Raw genomic sequence first — 18,325 nt, 5'->3', positions numbered from 1 at the left:
AGACCCCACAAAGTATATATGTATATTTTTGATCAGGGTGACAAGCCGAGTCGATTTAGCCATGTCCGTCTGTCCGTCCGTCCGTCCGTCTGTATGAGCGCAATGATCTCAGAAGGTACAAGAGCTAGAATTACCAAACTTGGTATCCAGGTTCCAGGTAGCGTAGCTATATAAGTACGTGGGTCTAGGCTGATCCCTTGCAGATTTCTTTGTGTGCCAAAACCATAACCAAAACCGGTAGACATGTGCAAAGTGTAGTATTTATTCGCATAGGTTCCAACAATCTACTTCAATATATTTTATATATTTAATGTCTATTTAGGTTCCCCCTACAAATACCAGGCGTTTTATTTACATTCTTTGAGATAAAAACTTACATACAAATGTGTAAGGTGATATTAATATGCCTTGTGGAGCTACTTTGCAAAAAATTGAAATTTATAAAAATATATGATCAGATATATGAACTGAGTTTTGTTAAACATTCTTCCCAATAACTTAATAACATACAAAATTACTGTTATCGGTCCTCTTGCTTATCTGAACTATAAAATATGATTACCATAAAATTGTAAGATTTCTTATAAACAAATAAATGTTAAATAACGCTAAGAATTTAATATAAATACATAGACAGTTTTGAGTTTAAGATTTAACATTATTTTTTATTTTAATCTCTTAATCAACGATTTAGAGATTATTTTTTTGCAGAGGTGTTAAAACACATTTTCAGCATTTAAAAAAAATACCATTGTTTGATTCATCGCGGCGAGAACGATTTTTTTTGATCCCGTGCCGAATCTATAAAATGGGAATAATGGGAACTTATAACTTATAGGCAATTTATTGCCGAAATTATTAAAAAAATTACTTGCCGCTCAGCATGAATTTCCAAAAAAATTTGTCAACTACGAATAATCAAAAGTGTGCAAAGATGTGCAATTTATTACATAAACTACTAAAATTAATTAGTATTAATATTATAAAATTGTGTAATCGAGCATACAAATTTTCGCCTTCAAATCTAACCCCGATTCCCGAAAACTAAATTATGGTTTCCACATTGAGTTATAATTCCCAATTCGTGGCTTTTTTTCTGTGGCTGAGTGCTGTTACAAACGGATTAGTATGCGTGTTGTGTTTCAAGGTATAGAACATACATATAGGGGCATTAAATAATAACTCATCATTCAAAAACAATAGCTAAATATGAACAAATAATCATTAAGCCCTCCCATGGTAAAGGTTAACGTTAAAGATGAAATTGGGATTTGAAAAGTTATAATTAAATAAATAAGTAATTGAAACAAAATCAGTAAATATTTCAAAAACATAATGAAATAATTAAATAAATAGTGTAAGAAATAGTACAAAAAACATGTTAGAAAAATGGATAAATAAATAGAAATAAAAATTATTGAATGAAAATAGAAAATAATGAAAAAATAAAACAAATTATATTATATTAATTAATATAAATAATTAATGAAGTTATAAATACACAAGTTAAAATAAACAAATAAATAATATGAAATAAATTATTTATTATACAAATATGTACATAACGTTGGAGCCTGTTTTCCCATCTTTGGATTTCGAATTTTCCTTCTTATTGCCAACCTACGCTATAAAAGGATACTTGAGTCCAAATTTCAGCTTCCTAGCTTTTACTTTAGCAAATCAATAATTTGAAAAATAATCAGATAAAAATCTAAAAACATAAGAAAATACTAAATATAGTAAATAAATAAATAATTAAGAACCATATAAAAGCATATAACAAAGAAAAAATGTTTAAATGTTTTAAAAAACAATAAATAAATAACTACCATAAAAAACGCAAATAAATTAATAAAATTAAATGGATGAAGAAATAAAAACATAAGTAATAAAAAAAATTAAAAAATAATGATAAAACAAACAAATATATGATGATTAAAAAGATTAAGCAACAATATTTGAACAAATAACTAAATTACATTTCCCAGAAATGAGTACACAAACATACATACATACAAGCATTGGGGTGCCTAATATTTTTGAAAGATGATCCCATAAAGTCTAACTACACGCAACGGTGATAACATCTGATGAGCAAGCCGTCGCTGGCGTCACAGTTACCGTCGACGACGCCGTCAACGTCAGCGTCGCTGTTGCTGTTAGCAGCGGGAGATGCCATTTTGGCTTTTTACCCGTTAAATCTAGTTGTTTTTTAATTCCAATTGCGGGAAAAACTCGATAATTGTGGGAAATGGAATGCAGAAATTTATAATTTTTTAGATCAATTTACATTTTTTATCGCTTTTTTAGAATTGCCAACATTTAAGCGTGAAATCAAGCTCCTTCCTGCCAAAAACAGTTTTTTCCTTTTAAAAAGTTGGCATCACTGTTAGCAGCAGCGGCAACTGGGGGTTTTGTATCTCGGCTTTTCATGTTTGTGCTTCGTTTTGCTGGCGTCAGTTCGTTAGTGTACGCCGACAGAGCAGCACAAGCACGCACACCGCAAAGGTCCTGAGCTTTGTTTGTTTGGTTTTGTTAAAGCCGCAAAAAAATAAATAAATAATTAAAAAAAAGAAAAAGGCGGGCAAATTGCCAACAAATTCAAAGCAGCTGCATAGTTGAAGTTAATAAAAAAAAAAAACAGAAGTAAAGAAAAGCATCGCGTCACCGACATGGAGTTCAACAATCGTTTGCTATTGAAGATCATTGAATTGGTAAGTGTTGGAGAGCATTTGCTGTTCCCGCACATTTCCTGTCTGTCTGTCGAATGAAAACAAAAAACCTGCACCGATATTTATTGTTCTTATACTTTCTGCAACATTGTTGCTTTATATACATACATACATACGACACATACATGTATGTATGTATGTACCTATCCTTTTTGTGTGCCTGTCCTTGACTATGTATTTGTTTGTATTCGTCTCAACGCGTAATTTTGAATCGCGTTTTGTAACCTTGAGCCGAGGGTAGCAGCAACTGGTTTTTCGTTTGTGGTAATGCGCGTGATTTAATTTTGTTTTTTTTTGTTTTTTTTTTTTTTTAGTTTTGGGCATGATTTCATACGTTTTGGCTCTTTTTGGGCAATTTGGCTTAACTACGTCGTAGTAATTTGCGCATAATGCGTGAGCCAGCAGGGGTGTGGGAATGGGGCCTTCTCTTGGCTTCTTTTGGGCCACAATACCCAACTAACAGGCTAACTAACTAATTGACTGACTGACTGACTGCATGATGTCATTAATAATATGCGTGTGCAGAGCCGGGCGCTCTCCGTCTCGTTTAGGCAGCTCAAAAGATGCTTAACAATGGCTCACAAATAATTTGTTAGGGTGGGCGTCACAAATACATACATACACCTATACATACATATGTATGTATTTGTGTGTATGCGTAGAAATAAAAGAAGAAGAAAAATAGAATAGAGGCACACATAACTCGACTTGATTTTGGCTTCCGTTTGACATCATAGCGCCGGATTCTGGCTCGCCAATGATGTCATCAGCGTACGAGCACAAGCGTAGCATCAGCTTTGGATTTATTTATTTATTTATTGTAGTCGAATTCATTATTTTGCAAATACAAAATAAAATGTATTCGTAATTTGGGAGCGATTTCAGTTCAGCAACTGCAGCGATTTACTTCAATTAACCAACAAACAAATTAAGTAACAATTTATTTTGTATCTTTTTGTTCTTGTTCGATTTTATTTCACTTAAATGCATATTTGCATGCAATTCATCATTTCATTTAATTTTATTTGCATTTAAATCTGAAGCGCTCGAAATTGGCGAGCCCTGCCTTGGGTTTATCAGCAAGCCATTGTTTTAAATAAACGTACATATGTACATACGAGTATCTGTATATTATGTACTACTGTTTGATGAGCCTTCAGTATGATTATTAGCAATTTACTTATTTGTCTTTTACTTCATTTTCTTTTTCTTTCAACTGATAGCCAGCGTACTATTCATAAGTAGTATGATTTTTAAAAGCTATAATTATACTTGGGATGAAAGAATTCACAAGATTTTTAATGAAACTTTAGATTGTCAGAAGGCTCTTAACAAAGCAATTTGTTTAACATATATTTATAAACAAAAAACTGATCACATTAAAAGCATTTTTTTTTTTTGCACTGATCGGTTATATGTATGTGTGTTATATACCGAACTGCTCGTCTGACTGTTTCTATAGAAATATTTTGTAGAACTGTTTATTAATTATTATTCATCGCTGGATATTTCCTAACATCCGTTTGGCTTCTCATAAAATTACAAAGTACTCATACCAATATTCTTATCGCTTATATGCACTACACTATGTGCATATTTAGAGTGGGATGATTGCGTTTCTATAAACATTACAACTATGTGATGATTAATATAGGCAGCTTTTTAGAAATTGCTGATGCCATTTGTTTTCCGATTCTCTCAACAAATACGTAAATGGGCTCGAACTGATTAATAAAGCAACTATTTAAGATTTCGAAAATTATAAATCGATTATTCAAAGTTAATTCAAAATCTAAAAAGTAAAAACTGTGAAAATTAACTTGAAGAAAATAGAAATTTATATATTCAGCTACAAATTAATAATTGATTTAAAGTAGTTTTTAAAACTGATAATAAAAACAAGATAGAACGCTACAGTCGAGCAAGCCCGACAGTAAAATAGCCTGTACTCTCCACAAAAAAGAAATATTAAAAAAAAAAAAAATTAAAAAAAATTAAATTATTAAAAAAAAAGAATGAATTAATTAATTAATTCAATTAAATTAGAATACATGTTTATCTTCAGTTTTAACAGCATACATTTACATCACGTACCTATGCGTGTTTATATGCGTGTATGTATGCAGCACAAAGTTGAACCAAAGCAGCAACAACAAAAACAGCTGCGGGCAGCGCTGCCGACAGAGGCAGCGCATGAGCAGCGATTTTACTTATGGCTATAACTTTCTTCAGAATTGACCTATCATAATGAATCTTAGCATACGAACTCATAATCACCAACTGGAGGTATATGACAATTTTGGGTTCGAAAATCTACAAATTATGGAAGTTATGGACAAAAACATGAATTGCGGGGGAGTGGGGGGGTGCATCGAAAAAAAACTCAAACTCGTACTTTCTCGGTCTTAGGAGAATATGGAAACCAAGTTTGGTTATTCTAGCTCTTATACTTTCTGAGATCCTTGCGTTCATACGGACAGACGGACAGACAGACGGACAGACGGACAGACGGACAGACGGACGGACGGACAAGGCTATATCCACTCGGCTTCTCATCCTGATCAAGAATATATATACTTTGTGGGGTCTGCCACGCCTCCTTCTGTGTGTTACATACATGCGCACAAAACTAGTATAGCCTTTCACCCTTTGGGTACAGGCTATAAAAATAACGAGTTTTTAACAAAAAATTCGAAGGACAAATTCAAATTCCAAAGGAACGATAAAAGGTATTGATTCCTAGAGAGAATTTCGAACAATACAAGTATAGTTAGTCCATAAACGTTTACACAAATACACAATAAAGAATATCATTTGCCGTTGTGGCTGAAAAGTATTTTATTTCATTCAATTCTCTAAGAGCATTGTTTTTAAATAAAAAACTTTAAATAATTGAATATTAGTGCAGCTGGCAATTTTAACTTTATTTATTCAAAAGTCGTATGCGTAATACTATTTGAATGAATTTTAGAGTGACAGACTGCTTCACAAATAATAATAATAATAATAATAATATTATTATTGTTGGGCTCAGAAACGATGTTGTTCGATTACTCACTCCTCTGGGTGTTTAGATGATAGTCACGATTTCAGGCAGAGAATTATTGATAGATGTAATAACTTTCGCCTCCCGCTCGTTCTGATTCATTTTTTGACACACCCAGCCGGTTTATTACAAACACAAACACGCACATACATACATACATACATACATACACATACATACATATGGGTCAAGGTGGTAATTGTAGCGGCGTTGAATTTCTTATTTTATTTTTATGTTTATTTGTTTATAAGATGAGACACGCCTTAAATAAGTTAGCCCGCACGTAATTGTGAAAAATGCAATAAAAGCGGCAGCAACAACAACTATTAAATACTACATTCAATTGGCATGTACACGTATGCATGTATGTATATGTATGTATACCCCCATACATACCTGTGCGAGCGTAATAATTACAAAGCCAAAAAAAGAGCAGAAATCGACGACGCATTACGCATACGCCATGTGTGCGTCCGACGATCGTCAAAGGTCGTCGCTGCATTGAATAAACAAATGCGACGCTAGAAAAAGATACACATGAGAAATATATAGGATGAGTGTGCTCAGCCTGTTTAGCTGGCCAAAAAAAAAAAAATAAAATAAAACATATAAACAAATGCGAGACGAGTAGAACGTTCAAGTCGTTCAAGCCCTTCAACTAAACTCAACTTTGTTATGCCAAACATTTCTATGGCTGCTTTATGATATAATGCACAGATTTTGAACAAAACAATGTTTCGTACTAAGATTGATTTCTACAACGATCTCTCCTATGGCAGCTATATGATTCAGATTGCAATGAGGCACTACTAAAAAAAAATGTATTAGGATAACTTTATAAACAGAAAATGGTTCATTTTTATACCGATCGTTGTAGCCATTCTTTGGAATATGGTTAAAGATATTTTCATACAGAAAAAAGTGATCTTATTAAGATCGTTCCTATGAACGAAACATTGTGGTTATAAAGGGTTTACAATAAATTTTATCTGTATCAAGTTTTTGTATTTATGACACAATTGTGCATCTAAGCATAATGTGATTATATTTACAAGTTTTCTTGGCTGATTTACGCACACTTAAGTAGAATTCGTAATTGCAATTTCAAGAACGATTCGAGGCGAAGTCAGTCAGCCCACATTTTTTTTTTCCATCAGCACCAATTATATGCATTCATCAGACAAGTTACGAAGCATTTTCATTGAGCCATTTTGTTGGCAATATTGTGTCGGACCTTGCCCATCTGGAGTCTAAGGCATTAGTCATACACATACACATACACTTGCACACCATGTAGGCATAAAACAATGACCACAGAGTCCCAGTCCTTGGTTAAATATTTGTCTTGACAAAGCGATGGTCATGAGAAACAGCTCAAATACAAAATTGTAGATAAGGTGCGCATTTGTTTGCTTTAGATACAGCATTGTTGTTGCTATTGCTACTCGTATATATGTATAATGTATATGGTATGTAGTATAGCTACAGCAGACTCGTAAATTTGTTGATTCTTTGCACCCAGAAAGCTCGTAAATATTTTATTAGCTAATAAAGGTATTGTTTTTTCTTGTTCTTCGTCTTAAACTGAAAATCTGTTTTCTTTTCTTAGCATATGTATCGTGTATATACATATCACTAATATATACAAGTATACTACTATATACAAGTATATATATGTGTGTACTATTATCATGCTAAACAAAAGCTGTCGCTATTAACAACAATGAGCCCCACATTGGGCAATTCCAGTTCGAATGGCATGCCAGTGGCGTATAATTAATGACATACCCTTAATACCCCATGTCTAAAAATAAATCTATGCAGAAACATATTATAAATTGTAGTACATAGGTACATACATACTATACATATCCATACTTATATATTAATAAAAAATTTATAGTCATTCATGTGGCTATTGTTTCGTAAAAAATGATGAAATTCCTGGGGTGGGTACAGGTTTTCGAACATATTAGTTATAAATAGTATGTATGAATAAATGATATGATAATGTACTTCAAACAGTTAATTAATTTATTTAGGGATTGTCTTGTATTAGAAGAAAGGATTCCTGTACCAATCAAAAAGTGGGTTTGTGGATAGAAACTTCATGGAGTCCATGCACTGTATGAGTTGATGAAAGGGAACATTCTGATGAAATAAAAGTTCATTGCAGATTGTGTTTTTGTTTCTTAAGTCTTTTTTTTTAAATTAAGTTATCTTTCCCTCTTCTTTTACGTTTGATTGATTTTGCTTCTGGCTGTAAACCGGGGTATATATAGTTAAGCTTTTAAGTTACAATTATATTTTTTTTTGTCTGAAGCTAAAGATTTCAAAGTTTGACCATAAATGCTAGGTTTTTAGGATCAGAAGATGCCTAGTAGTCTTGCAAAATAGAACGTTGCAAAATAAAACGTTCGAAAATTTCAGTTTGGCAACTGTTTTTTTATTTTCCTAGCACTTAGTAGTATTGCTTCTGTATATGCTCTGTTTTAATGTTATTGCGGCTGTTAATGCCACACCTTCTGCCATATAATGTTTATTGCCACTGTGACTGTTAAATAAACATTCTTATCGCTGTTAAGTTTCACTGCAGCCGCTGTTAAGTGGCGCTGTAATTGCAAGCGTTGTTAAGGCTCGCTGTTATTGGGATCGCTGTTAAGGGAACACTGTCACTTTTATTGCAATTTGCATAACAGAGGCCGAGGCTGTTATGAATGAAAACATTTTATTTTCTATTTATTGTTTGTTGAACAAGACAAATCTTCGTGATTTCATGTAAGAAGGAGTTACTTAGTTTTCTATTGATTAATTATTTGCTTATGTTTTATTTCTCATATTTTTTCTTGACAAAACTAGCAAAAAAAAATGTTTTGAAAATAGCAAGACATAAAAGACCAGCATTACTTTAACGGTCTGAAATAATACGGTGGGGTCTTCTCATGATTATGATTATTTGATAAAAGTCAAGATTAAAGTAATCTACAGTGTAGGACTTCAAAATTGTATTTCCTTTCGAATACTTTGTGGATCACTTGATAGATGTGTAAAAATCTACAATTAGTCTGTTTTAATTCTTCGCTATTAAATCACAACTCACTCATTTATCCACTCTTTTTTGCCCTTTGCAGAACAATTAAATTCAACATGAAAAACAAAAGTTTAAGAAAAAATTAATGGTATTCGAAAGCACACCTTTTAATTTCATAAGCAATTCAGAAATAATAACCAATTTCCATAGACATTCTTAATGAAATAGTTATGCTCACAGACATGGCCAGCAGCTCCTCATACTACATACAATCGAAGTATACTGCTTCATTAAGTCACAACTTTCGCACCCATTATTTGGGTTATTTATTCAGTCATTTTCGTTTTCGTATTTTGTGTTTGTTGGCTGATTATAACTAGAAAGGGTGATGGTATAATTGAGCAATAAAAGCCGCTACAATATAACAATAAAGGCAAAAAAAAAGAAGAAGTAAAACCAGCAGCTTAGCGACAACAATGCAAATAATGTATAAAAAATGGAAATAATGGCAACAGCATTCGGGTAATTATTGACATATTTGTGGGTTAACCAATTTCTTTTATGGCCACTAATGCGTTTGCACGCGCAACGAACAGTAAATGTATGTGAGTATCTATGTATCTAGTATTTGGCCATGTAACTACGCTATCTGCGCGCATATCGCATTAATGACCCTTTGTTGTGTGCTTTTTATTCTATTTTTGTCGCTGTACAGCGCCAGCCACCATTTGCTGTTTGTGTGTTTGTTTGTTTGTTTGTTTGTTTGTTTGTTTAGCCAAGAAGTTCGCATTGCAAATCAAATATTTAAGGACCGCTCGCTAATAGTATTAATTGGTTCGCGTTATCCCTGTGAAGCGTCATGGCAGCCTTGCATGTCCTTGCCTTTCACTTCATTTAACTAATTAGCAAGTCATGGCGAGAGGCGACACTAATTGATTGATTGACTGACATGACACACACACATACACACAAATATAAATAAATAGATTTTCCGGCTTCCTGCCATGCCATCCACCCTTGATTGCTTCTCTCCTTGCTTCCGTTCTTCCTTCCTGCCATGTCCCCACCTGCCATTTATGGCTCATCAATATTATCTAATTGGACAGCCATGGCGTTCGAGTATCAGTATCATAAATAATTTTAATATTTGATAAGCAAATTGGCAGCGTTGTTAAGTCACACGACTTACTCGACTTACTCGACTTACTCGACTTATTGCCATTGATGGAATTTGTTTATGCTTGCATTAAATATACAAGTATAAGTATAGGTAGGGTGTATGTGGACAAACACTCGAGTGTCGCTGGTATTATTGGTATTATTACTTATTGGTTCTACAGTGGAGCTCCATTCTCTCCATTCCATTCCATTCCATTCATATTGTCGTTCTAAGAAAAGACACAATTCATTGAATGAAGTATTTTCGTTGTTAAAGAATTGCTCGTCTTTTTACAAAAGATAAACACACGTAAGATAAACAATGAAAGTTCTTTGTTTATTCATCAACTAATAAAATGATATGAGATCATACACACAATAATAAACAAGAACTTTATGCGTCAAGGTCTGCCTTTTTGCTTTGTGGAGCTTTTTACAAATTTGCATAAAATGTTTATTTTTCCTGAGACTATCAATAGTCGCCCAAATCTATCGTTTAACTTTAACTTTTGCTAAATTATAGACAGATTTAGATGATGTAGAACACACCTGAATATTACAGGTTGATCTCAGTCCACCATCACTACAGAGCGATGACGCTCAAGACTCTAACAAAACTAGAACCTTCTTTACACTCATAAATTGTTTTGCCATTCTATTCCATAGTTGCTGAGAACTACCTCCTAAATTATACTTTTTGAACATTTTTAACTCAATTTCTCGTCTAAAGAGCGACTGAAATGCTTATTGACTCCGAAGTTATCGCAACTATTTTATATTTTTAGCCGCATCATATTTAATAGAACGGTCTAACACATCTTCTTTACGACGTAAGGCGTAACTTAACTAAATATTAAGGCTAAATAGAGGAATGCTGAGTTTAAACATAATTTGTTTGTTTCTAAACCGCTATATACGCTAGACATGCAGGCACACTGCCTTCTTAATAACTCAATGATTTGAACAATGTTTGAGCATATTGATGAACTAATCTTTTCATCGATTGATGTATTAAATCAGAGATTAACTAAGCTACGAGATGAAAGGCTGTTAAAGATGATACGAAACTCATACTGCATGGTCTCAGAAATCGGTTATATGTGAAAAGAACTTGAAATAGCTTCTAAGCACGATTGTTGGTAATATTAAAGAATTTGGAGGTCGTTAATACATCATGACAAAAAGATTTAGTATTACAGAAAAGATGACGGATGACTACGAATGCTGACGTTTTACGATATTGAACAAAATTAGGAGAATGTGAAACCGTCTAATTTTAAATACCTAAATTTCAAAGTTGTGGGTCGTCTATACTAAATTCAATTAGGAAATTAAGCGGAAAATTTGCTTTTTACATGAAATTAAATACATAAGTTAAGTTAATTTGCTTGCTAATCTGTCGTGAAATTGTTCCCCTAATGCCAATGCTTGAAGAATCCATTGGTTTGTGTAATTTTCTGTTAAGTGGCAATTCAAACACACTTGAACGCAATTGCTGCGATTGCGTTTGTTGTTTTCGATTAGATATATAGTATTTATAATGCCATTGCATGTCTGAAATTAACGGCAAGTGAATTTATTTTTCCTTTCGCTCGCTATGCAGATCTTGCCGAAGTATTCCATTTGGGCCATGCGTTTAATATCTTAACGCATACTTCGGCTTACTCATACACAGATTTATTGTTGTACCGGCTATATAGAAGTAGTGATTGTCGATTGTGATTGTTTTCTGCGGCAAATCAAAATTATCTAATGGATTTCCAGTGCCATGCGCCGTGTTTTTAGTATTTCGAGATATGTACGATATGATTAATTTTGTCGCTGTCTGTGCCATTAGTCTAATCACAATAATGGATTCGATAGATAGTGTGCAACGTCACAGAACAAGTCCAATAAATAAAAGTGGGCTGTTTGATAAGCCATCTTTTTAAACCAGAAATATTTTGAACTTTTGAAATTTCCATTTCGATTTCTCTGCCAAAGAATATAGAAATAATTTAGATTATTAAACGATTCAAATAAATGGCAATGAAAGGTATATATTGATTTGCTGAACCTAACATATTCAGAACTCAGCATTACAAGAACAAGAAAATACTAGAACAAAACTATATGGAAGAAAACACTTTCCGTAGAATAAGAAATAGGAAAAAGAAAGCTACAAGTATGTCCATTATCCGTCACAGCCATACGATGTTTCAAACATCTTCAACGTTTTTGGAACCAAACGGTTCCTAAAGCTGAAGAGTCCCTAGAGTAAGAAAATAGATACAATGTTCCAAATATCTTCAAAGTTATTGCAGACTTGCAGAAAGAAATGCTGAATAGTGTGTAGAGAGAACTAGAAAGTAATTCTTTCAACTATGTTAGGGATATCAATGAAATCATTGATTTGGGCAAAGAAGAATATAATTCAAAGATTGGTTTGAAAAACTAAAACATCGTCAGCTATTCATAAGCGCCATCCATCGTCAAATACCTCTTAAATAGTCCCAGTAAAAGAACCAGTCATTTGCGGCATGGAATTCTTCCAAAATGGTGTGAAGGAAGGCGTGATAAAAATGCTAGATCATTGTAAACACGTTTATGCGAATATAAATACAAAACATTATACCTCAGTTTGAAAACACGATAAGGCGTTATCATTGAAATAAATGTAGATTTTTGTGGAAAGGTCTCGATTCTATTTAATTGTATGCTCGACTGTTCCATTTCTCCACTCTGTTCTGTTTATCTTTGTATTTCAATATTTATTTAACTGACTGTTCAAATTTTTCAAGATGTGTGTCTCACTTTGTCTGTCTGTATAAGTCTCTGTCTGATCCAAAAAAAAAAAGAAGCAAAAAAAGAACAACAGCAATAAACCCATTTGCAGGTGCTGACCGCGAGCAGCGTAATATTGATAGAGCTCGTATCGGATCAAAAGTATAGCAGTCAGGCGATGTTGGTCTGTGGCACTCTGTCAGGTTATCTAATAATTTGCAGCATACTGACCATAGGTAAAATAGTTTTGATAGTGGAAGTCGGGCATCACCCATCACTGCCTACATTCTTCTAGGACATCTCATTGGAGCCTGCATCGATAGACGGATCGATATTTTGTACAGTCTCGCCGCTATCGTTCTTTTCATGGCCACGGGCGGCATTATCATCGGTAGCTGGGCCACCAATCATAGCTACAGTGATAGGAATGCCCTTCTGGCCGCCGGCTCATTGGCCTTCCTCAATGGTGTCGTCTTCATAGTGGACACCCTCGTCATATTCCGTGCCAAATGATCTCTTTTTCATTCGCTGCCTTCAAGAAATAAAACCACTTTAGAAATCCCACACTTGTGCTAACTAATCATGATCTTGTCTTTCATAACCACTTCTTATAACTACTTCAGGGCATTGCCATTGCCTGCATTGTCTTGAGCGAGGTCGTTGGAAAACTATCGGAGCATCCGCTTATCGTCTTCGGTACCATTGGCGGATTCACCGTTATTTGTGGCGTACTGCTCATCGGTAAGTACTACTGTCTAGTGTTGTTGTGTTGTGCCAAATTGGCTCGAACTAGTTCGCTACAATTGGTTCAAAATTTATAGTTTGCAAGAACGAGTCGAAAATAAATGAAAATCAGCTAATTTTAAATGGCGTTTAATAACTTCTGAGATTCTTAAAGCAATCTTTGATTAATTGAGAATAAATAAAAATGAACTAAAAAACATATGTTTTAAGACTTATTATTAAAGTTTTGCAAACAAAAAAAAAAACATTTGCTGTTCCTAATTTGTAAGAAAGAGCTGACGATAAGCTGATGAACAGTTGATGAAAATAAGCAATAGAACCAATGATCATTGTAGGAACCTAAATGAACCCAAGAACTAGAAAAGCTGATGTAAAGCTAATGATAATAAACAGAAGAAACAATGATCATTAAAGGAACCCAAGAACTAGAAAAGATGACGAACAGGTGATGATAATAAACAAAAGAACCAACGATCATTAAAGGAATCTAGGAACTAGAAAAGCTGATGAACAGCTGATGATAATAAACAAAAGAACCAATAATCATTAAATGAACCTAAGCAATGAACTAGTTCAGCTTACAAAACTAAGCCACAACGCACAACTCTGACACATATTCATATGTATGTATATTTTTTCGTCCAAGATTATCTAAAACTTCCTGTCTTTTCTCGCTCCGCACAGGTCACATCCTCAACTCGATTGTAGAGAAGCGTCTGAATGCACTCTTCTCGCTGCTGGGCTGCGTCTTCTTCGTGGTGTCCGGCGCTTTGGTGATCGATGAGTGGCACGATAGCTTCGAGTTCATGAAGGAGCGCAAACGTAATGCCCTCGCTGCCGGCTCCCTGATGATCATCAATGGCGCCGTCTTTCTACTGGATACTCTATCCATTTGCAGAACGTAAAGTGTTTTTGAAACTCGCTTGCAACCCATACACCGCTACATATCCATAGATATTTGTATTTGTATCTTCTTTTTTTTTTAATATTGTGCTAAATCGAAATTCTCATCATGGACGCTTCTGTGTCTCATATGCTAAAAGTTCGAAAGTAAGAAAAGAATCTGAAAACACACACAGGTCGTCTAAAGCTATCAAAATATTATATACATATACATACATATATGTAACTATATATTTGTGTGCGTAATATATATATATATATATTTTTTTTTTTGTACTTGTCTATTTGATATGTAATGTATTTTTTGTGAATCTTTATATAAACATAAATATACATATTTGTATTTACTACTATAAGCACAGATGGCGAACTCAGCTGAATAACAAATTGTTAACAGGAATCCATTAAATATAAACACACACACATATATATACAGCAATTACATACTACATACTATATATGAACAAAATACATGCACGTGCGTGAAAAATGTTTTATAATTGTCACATAATTACTTGCTGGCGTTTTTCTTGGAAATCTCTCACACATCTAGCGTCACGTCACATAATACATAATACCTGCCCTGCCCAGCCCTGTCTGTCTGTCTGTCTGGTTTGGTCTATCTCTACAGGGACAGTGAAATCTGTATGCCTTGGACTTCTCAGACATCATCCTTTAAGAGTTGCTGATGTTGGTTTTCATCGAATCCATCGTTCTTCTGATTTTTTCAGTTCAGAGACGATCAACAACATGATCCAATTTAATTCATAATGAAAATTACAGTCAGAAAAAGAATCATTTACCATTATATCTTTGTGTTGATATAAGAGAAGAAATATCAGCAAAGCATTACAACGGATCTTATAAACTTATATTCAATCAATTTTAATATTTGGCTGACTTTTCTTGTCAATATAGTCTAGAGGCTCTTTGCAAGTCTTCTACTGAAATAATGATTTTCATGAAATGAATATAGATATAGTTGCTTAGCAGCTACAGATATATTAGTACCCGATACATACGATCGGTCGTAAAATAGGGACTGCTTGCGGTTCTAATTCCTATGAACACACAATAAATGTTTCAATTAGTTGTTTTACATTGTAGGATCACTCTAAGTAGTTACCGATATATAATATATTTTTGAGCAACCGATAAGGATATACAAACGAGTATTTAAACGGAGAACTAGCCGGAGTGCGACGGTAAATGTTAATGAAATTAACTTTAAAGCCAATCGTGTTTTACTATTCTCCAAAAGCGAAACATTTTAATTGCAAGAAATAGAAGAGTATTTTAAATTTTCAGCAGTATTTTAAATTTTATTCTTTATATTTAAAAGAGTACCAGAAGTCGAAATTATTTGAGATCGTTGATTTTGCTTTTTTTTGCCTATTTATTTTTTAAAACCATAAATAATTATTATTGATTTTATTCACCTAAGCTTTGTAGTTGAAAAGCAAATTATTTTCCTACTTGTATTAAGCAATTTTATTAGCAGCTAAAATTTTTAAATTCGCTAAAATGTATCGAAACCGATTGACCAAAAATATAGTGAATTGATCAAATTTATTACCATTTGCTATATAATTGAAGTTTCTTTCTATAAATAAATATCATAAAATGAAAGTGAAATGAATTCCAATTGCATAAAATTCCACAGTTAATTTCCATAAATTTGATCGACTTTTCATTCCCTAATTTGATAAAATGTATTAAAATCAGTTGAAATTATTCAAAAGAAATATATTAAATTAAATACCATTTGCTTTGCTATATAATAAATTCTTTTAATATTTAGTAAGAGTGTTATTGAAAGAGACTGAAATTAATTCCAAAATTAATTTCGAAAATGTAATCGAGCTTTGAAATGGGAAGAGGCTTCCTTTGTATATGCATGGATTATAGTTTTTTATGAACAGCTAATGAGTTCAACATACAGATATTTTACTGTACACACACATAAACACACACACATATTTAAACATAATAACGCCTTCATACTTATTATTTTTTTGGAGTGCAGGCAACATTTTTGTGTCAACTCTTCAAGTTTACTTTCATTTTTTCTCTACTTCTTTGCATTGTCTTTTTGCTCTTTGATTAGTAATAGTATTATATTTCGCATTTGTTATTGCTGCTGCTGGTACTGTTGTTGTTTTGCTTGCGGAGTTATAATTAAGCAATTTATTTTATTAATAATTATTTAACGTTTGTTTATTCTTCTGTTCTTTTTTTAATTTTTTAACCCTCACGACTCTTTTGTAGACGCTCTGTGGTGCCGGTGCTGAAAGAACAGCCCAAAAACAAAGTCGAGATCAATCGATTTTAGCTTCAGACATTATACGAATACATAAATATATACTTAGTATGTGTATGTGTGAGGGCTATGCCGCCAAAGACTTGAAACCGCGTTGTGATTTAAAAATATGGTTTTTCCTTTTCATTTTTTTTGTTGTTCTTCTAGTAATTTATTTATAATAAGTCTTAAATCATTCTGGGCAGCTTTAGTTGCTGGTTGCATTGCCGCAGGCAATGACATTGTTCGTAAGGTTAGATCAAAATATATATAGTATATATAATTTATATATAAAACTGACAATAGTAGGCACATTATTCAAATCAAAATAGTGTTCAAATAGGCAAAACAAAATAAATGCACAACCAGAACAGAAAAACCATCTAAAATTAACAAAATTGAAATGAACAAACCCGTCGAGAAGGAGCAAAAGGACACCGAGAAGCGGTTGGTGTCCTGTGATTTTGAGATTCGTGGCAAGATTCCCAAAGATAAGTTCGAGCCTTTTGCTTCATCTCAGGCGCTAATTCTAGGCGTTTTTGGCTACATCGAACGAGTATCTGATGAATGCTTGCGGGGTCAGTTGCAGGGTGAGGAGAAGCTGATTGAAGCCTTCCGCAAACTGATCGAGACGGCTATGGAATATGTAGCAGCCATCAAGGAGTTCATTATCATCAATATAAAGGCAATCGAGGAGTGCACCTACCAAACTTTTGAGGTGCGGGACAGTACTTGCAAAAAACCGAACGCAGACAAGAAGTAAAATCATCAACAATATACCTAACCAACACTAATCGAAGAAACTACAATAGTAATGCATCATGATTTCATTCCAATAAATTGATAGTTATACTGAAATCCGGAAAAGATGGTATTTAATTTAATGTGTACATATGTTTACTTAGTTCGAAGAATGTCTCTTTATTTTGATATGTGGCTGATGGATGAAATGGGAAATAGAATGTGATTTAAAAAATACTTTGGAAATAGTTAAGGGGTTTCACTCAAAAATATATAAGTTAGTTGTTGGTGCAGAGAGATCCTTAATCCTTATCTATATTTGTTGTTTAATACGAGAGGTTCTACATAGGTTGGTCAGCATATAGCAATCAAATGTTTTTCAAGGTGTTTTCTTCGCAATTTGGGCTAGGAATATATATTTCTTTCTTTCTCATTGGAGTCATAGCGATTGCTGTTATTTTTCGACTCTACTCCTAATGTCAGGGCATGCCTATTGCTGTAGAAATGTTTCGTAAGGATCACCGATTTATTTATCTGTGATTTGTGGCCAATTTATGGCTTATTTTATATTGTTGCTATTTTTTATAGGCCAATAGTGGAGAGGAAAAAGGAGACTTCTCCATTAATACAATTCATAATAAAAGCGCTCTGTAAAAAAAAATAAGTAAAAAGTTTGACAAAAAACTGTCAACTAATTCCAATTCTGCAAGAATAACCAATTCCTTTAAGAAGAAGAGCAGTTCTATCGTCGCATTTCATTTCAAATTTTAATGGTATTGTTAAACAAAGTATAGATTAATAACACTCATACAATAATAAAAAATGTTCATATTCAGCCTTGTTCGATTGAATTATACGAAATTATGATAGAGTTCGTAAACGGGAATAGGCTTGGTATATTGATTGGA

At 33.3% G+C, this 18,325-nt stretch overlaps 2 protein-coding genes across 2 annotated transcripts; both read left to right on the top strand.

Annotated features, from left to right (window-relative positions):
* The first annotated feature begins 2,480 nt into the window (after positions 1-2,480).
* LOC115627200 (protein snakeskin) lies at positions 2,481-14,804 on the top strand. The gene is made up of 3 exons (XM_030522818.1): positions 2,481-2,714; positions 13,354-13,471; positions 14,159-14,804. Exons 1-3 carry the CDS (start codon positions 2,673-2,675, stop codon positions 14,377-14,379), a joined length of 381 nt encoding a protein of 126 aa, XP_030378678.1. The 5' UTR covers positions 2,481-2,672; the 3' UTR covers positions 14,380-14,804.
* Positions 14,805-16,995: 2,191 nt separating this feature from the next.
* LOC115627201 lies at positions 16,996-17,543 on the top strand. The gene has a single exon (XM_030522819.1). It carries the CDS (start codon positions 17,080-17,082, stop codon positions 17,437-17,439), a length of 360 nt encoding a protein of 119 aa, XP_030378679.1. The 5' UTR covers positions 16,996-17,079; the 3' UTR covers positions 17,440-17,543.
* The last annotated feature ends 782 nt before the right edge of the window (positions 17,544-18,325 follow it).

This window comes from Scaptodrosophila lebanonensis, unplaced genomic scaffold (assembly GCF_003285725.1).
Source record: "Scaptodrosophila lebanonensis strain 11010-0011.00,11010-0021.00 unplaced genomic scaffold, SlebRS2 tig00000092-arrow-pilon, whole genome shotgun sequence".
NCBI classification, from domain to species: domain Eukaryota; kingdom Metazoa; phylum Arthropoda; class Insecta; order Diptera; family Drosophilidae; genus Scaptodrosophila; species Scaptodrosophila lebanonensis.
The sequence above is the reverse complement of the archived record's forward strand: the minus strand, read 5'-3'. Positions and strand labels throughout refer to the sequence as shown.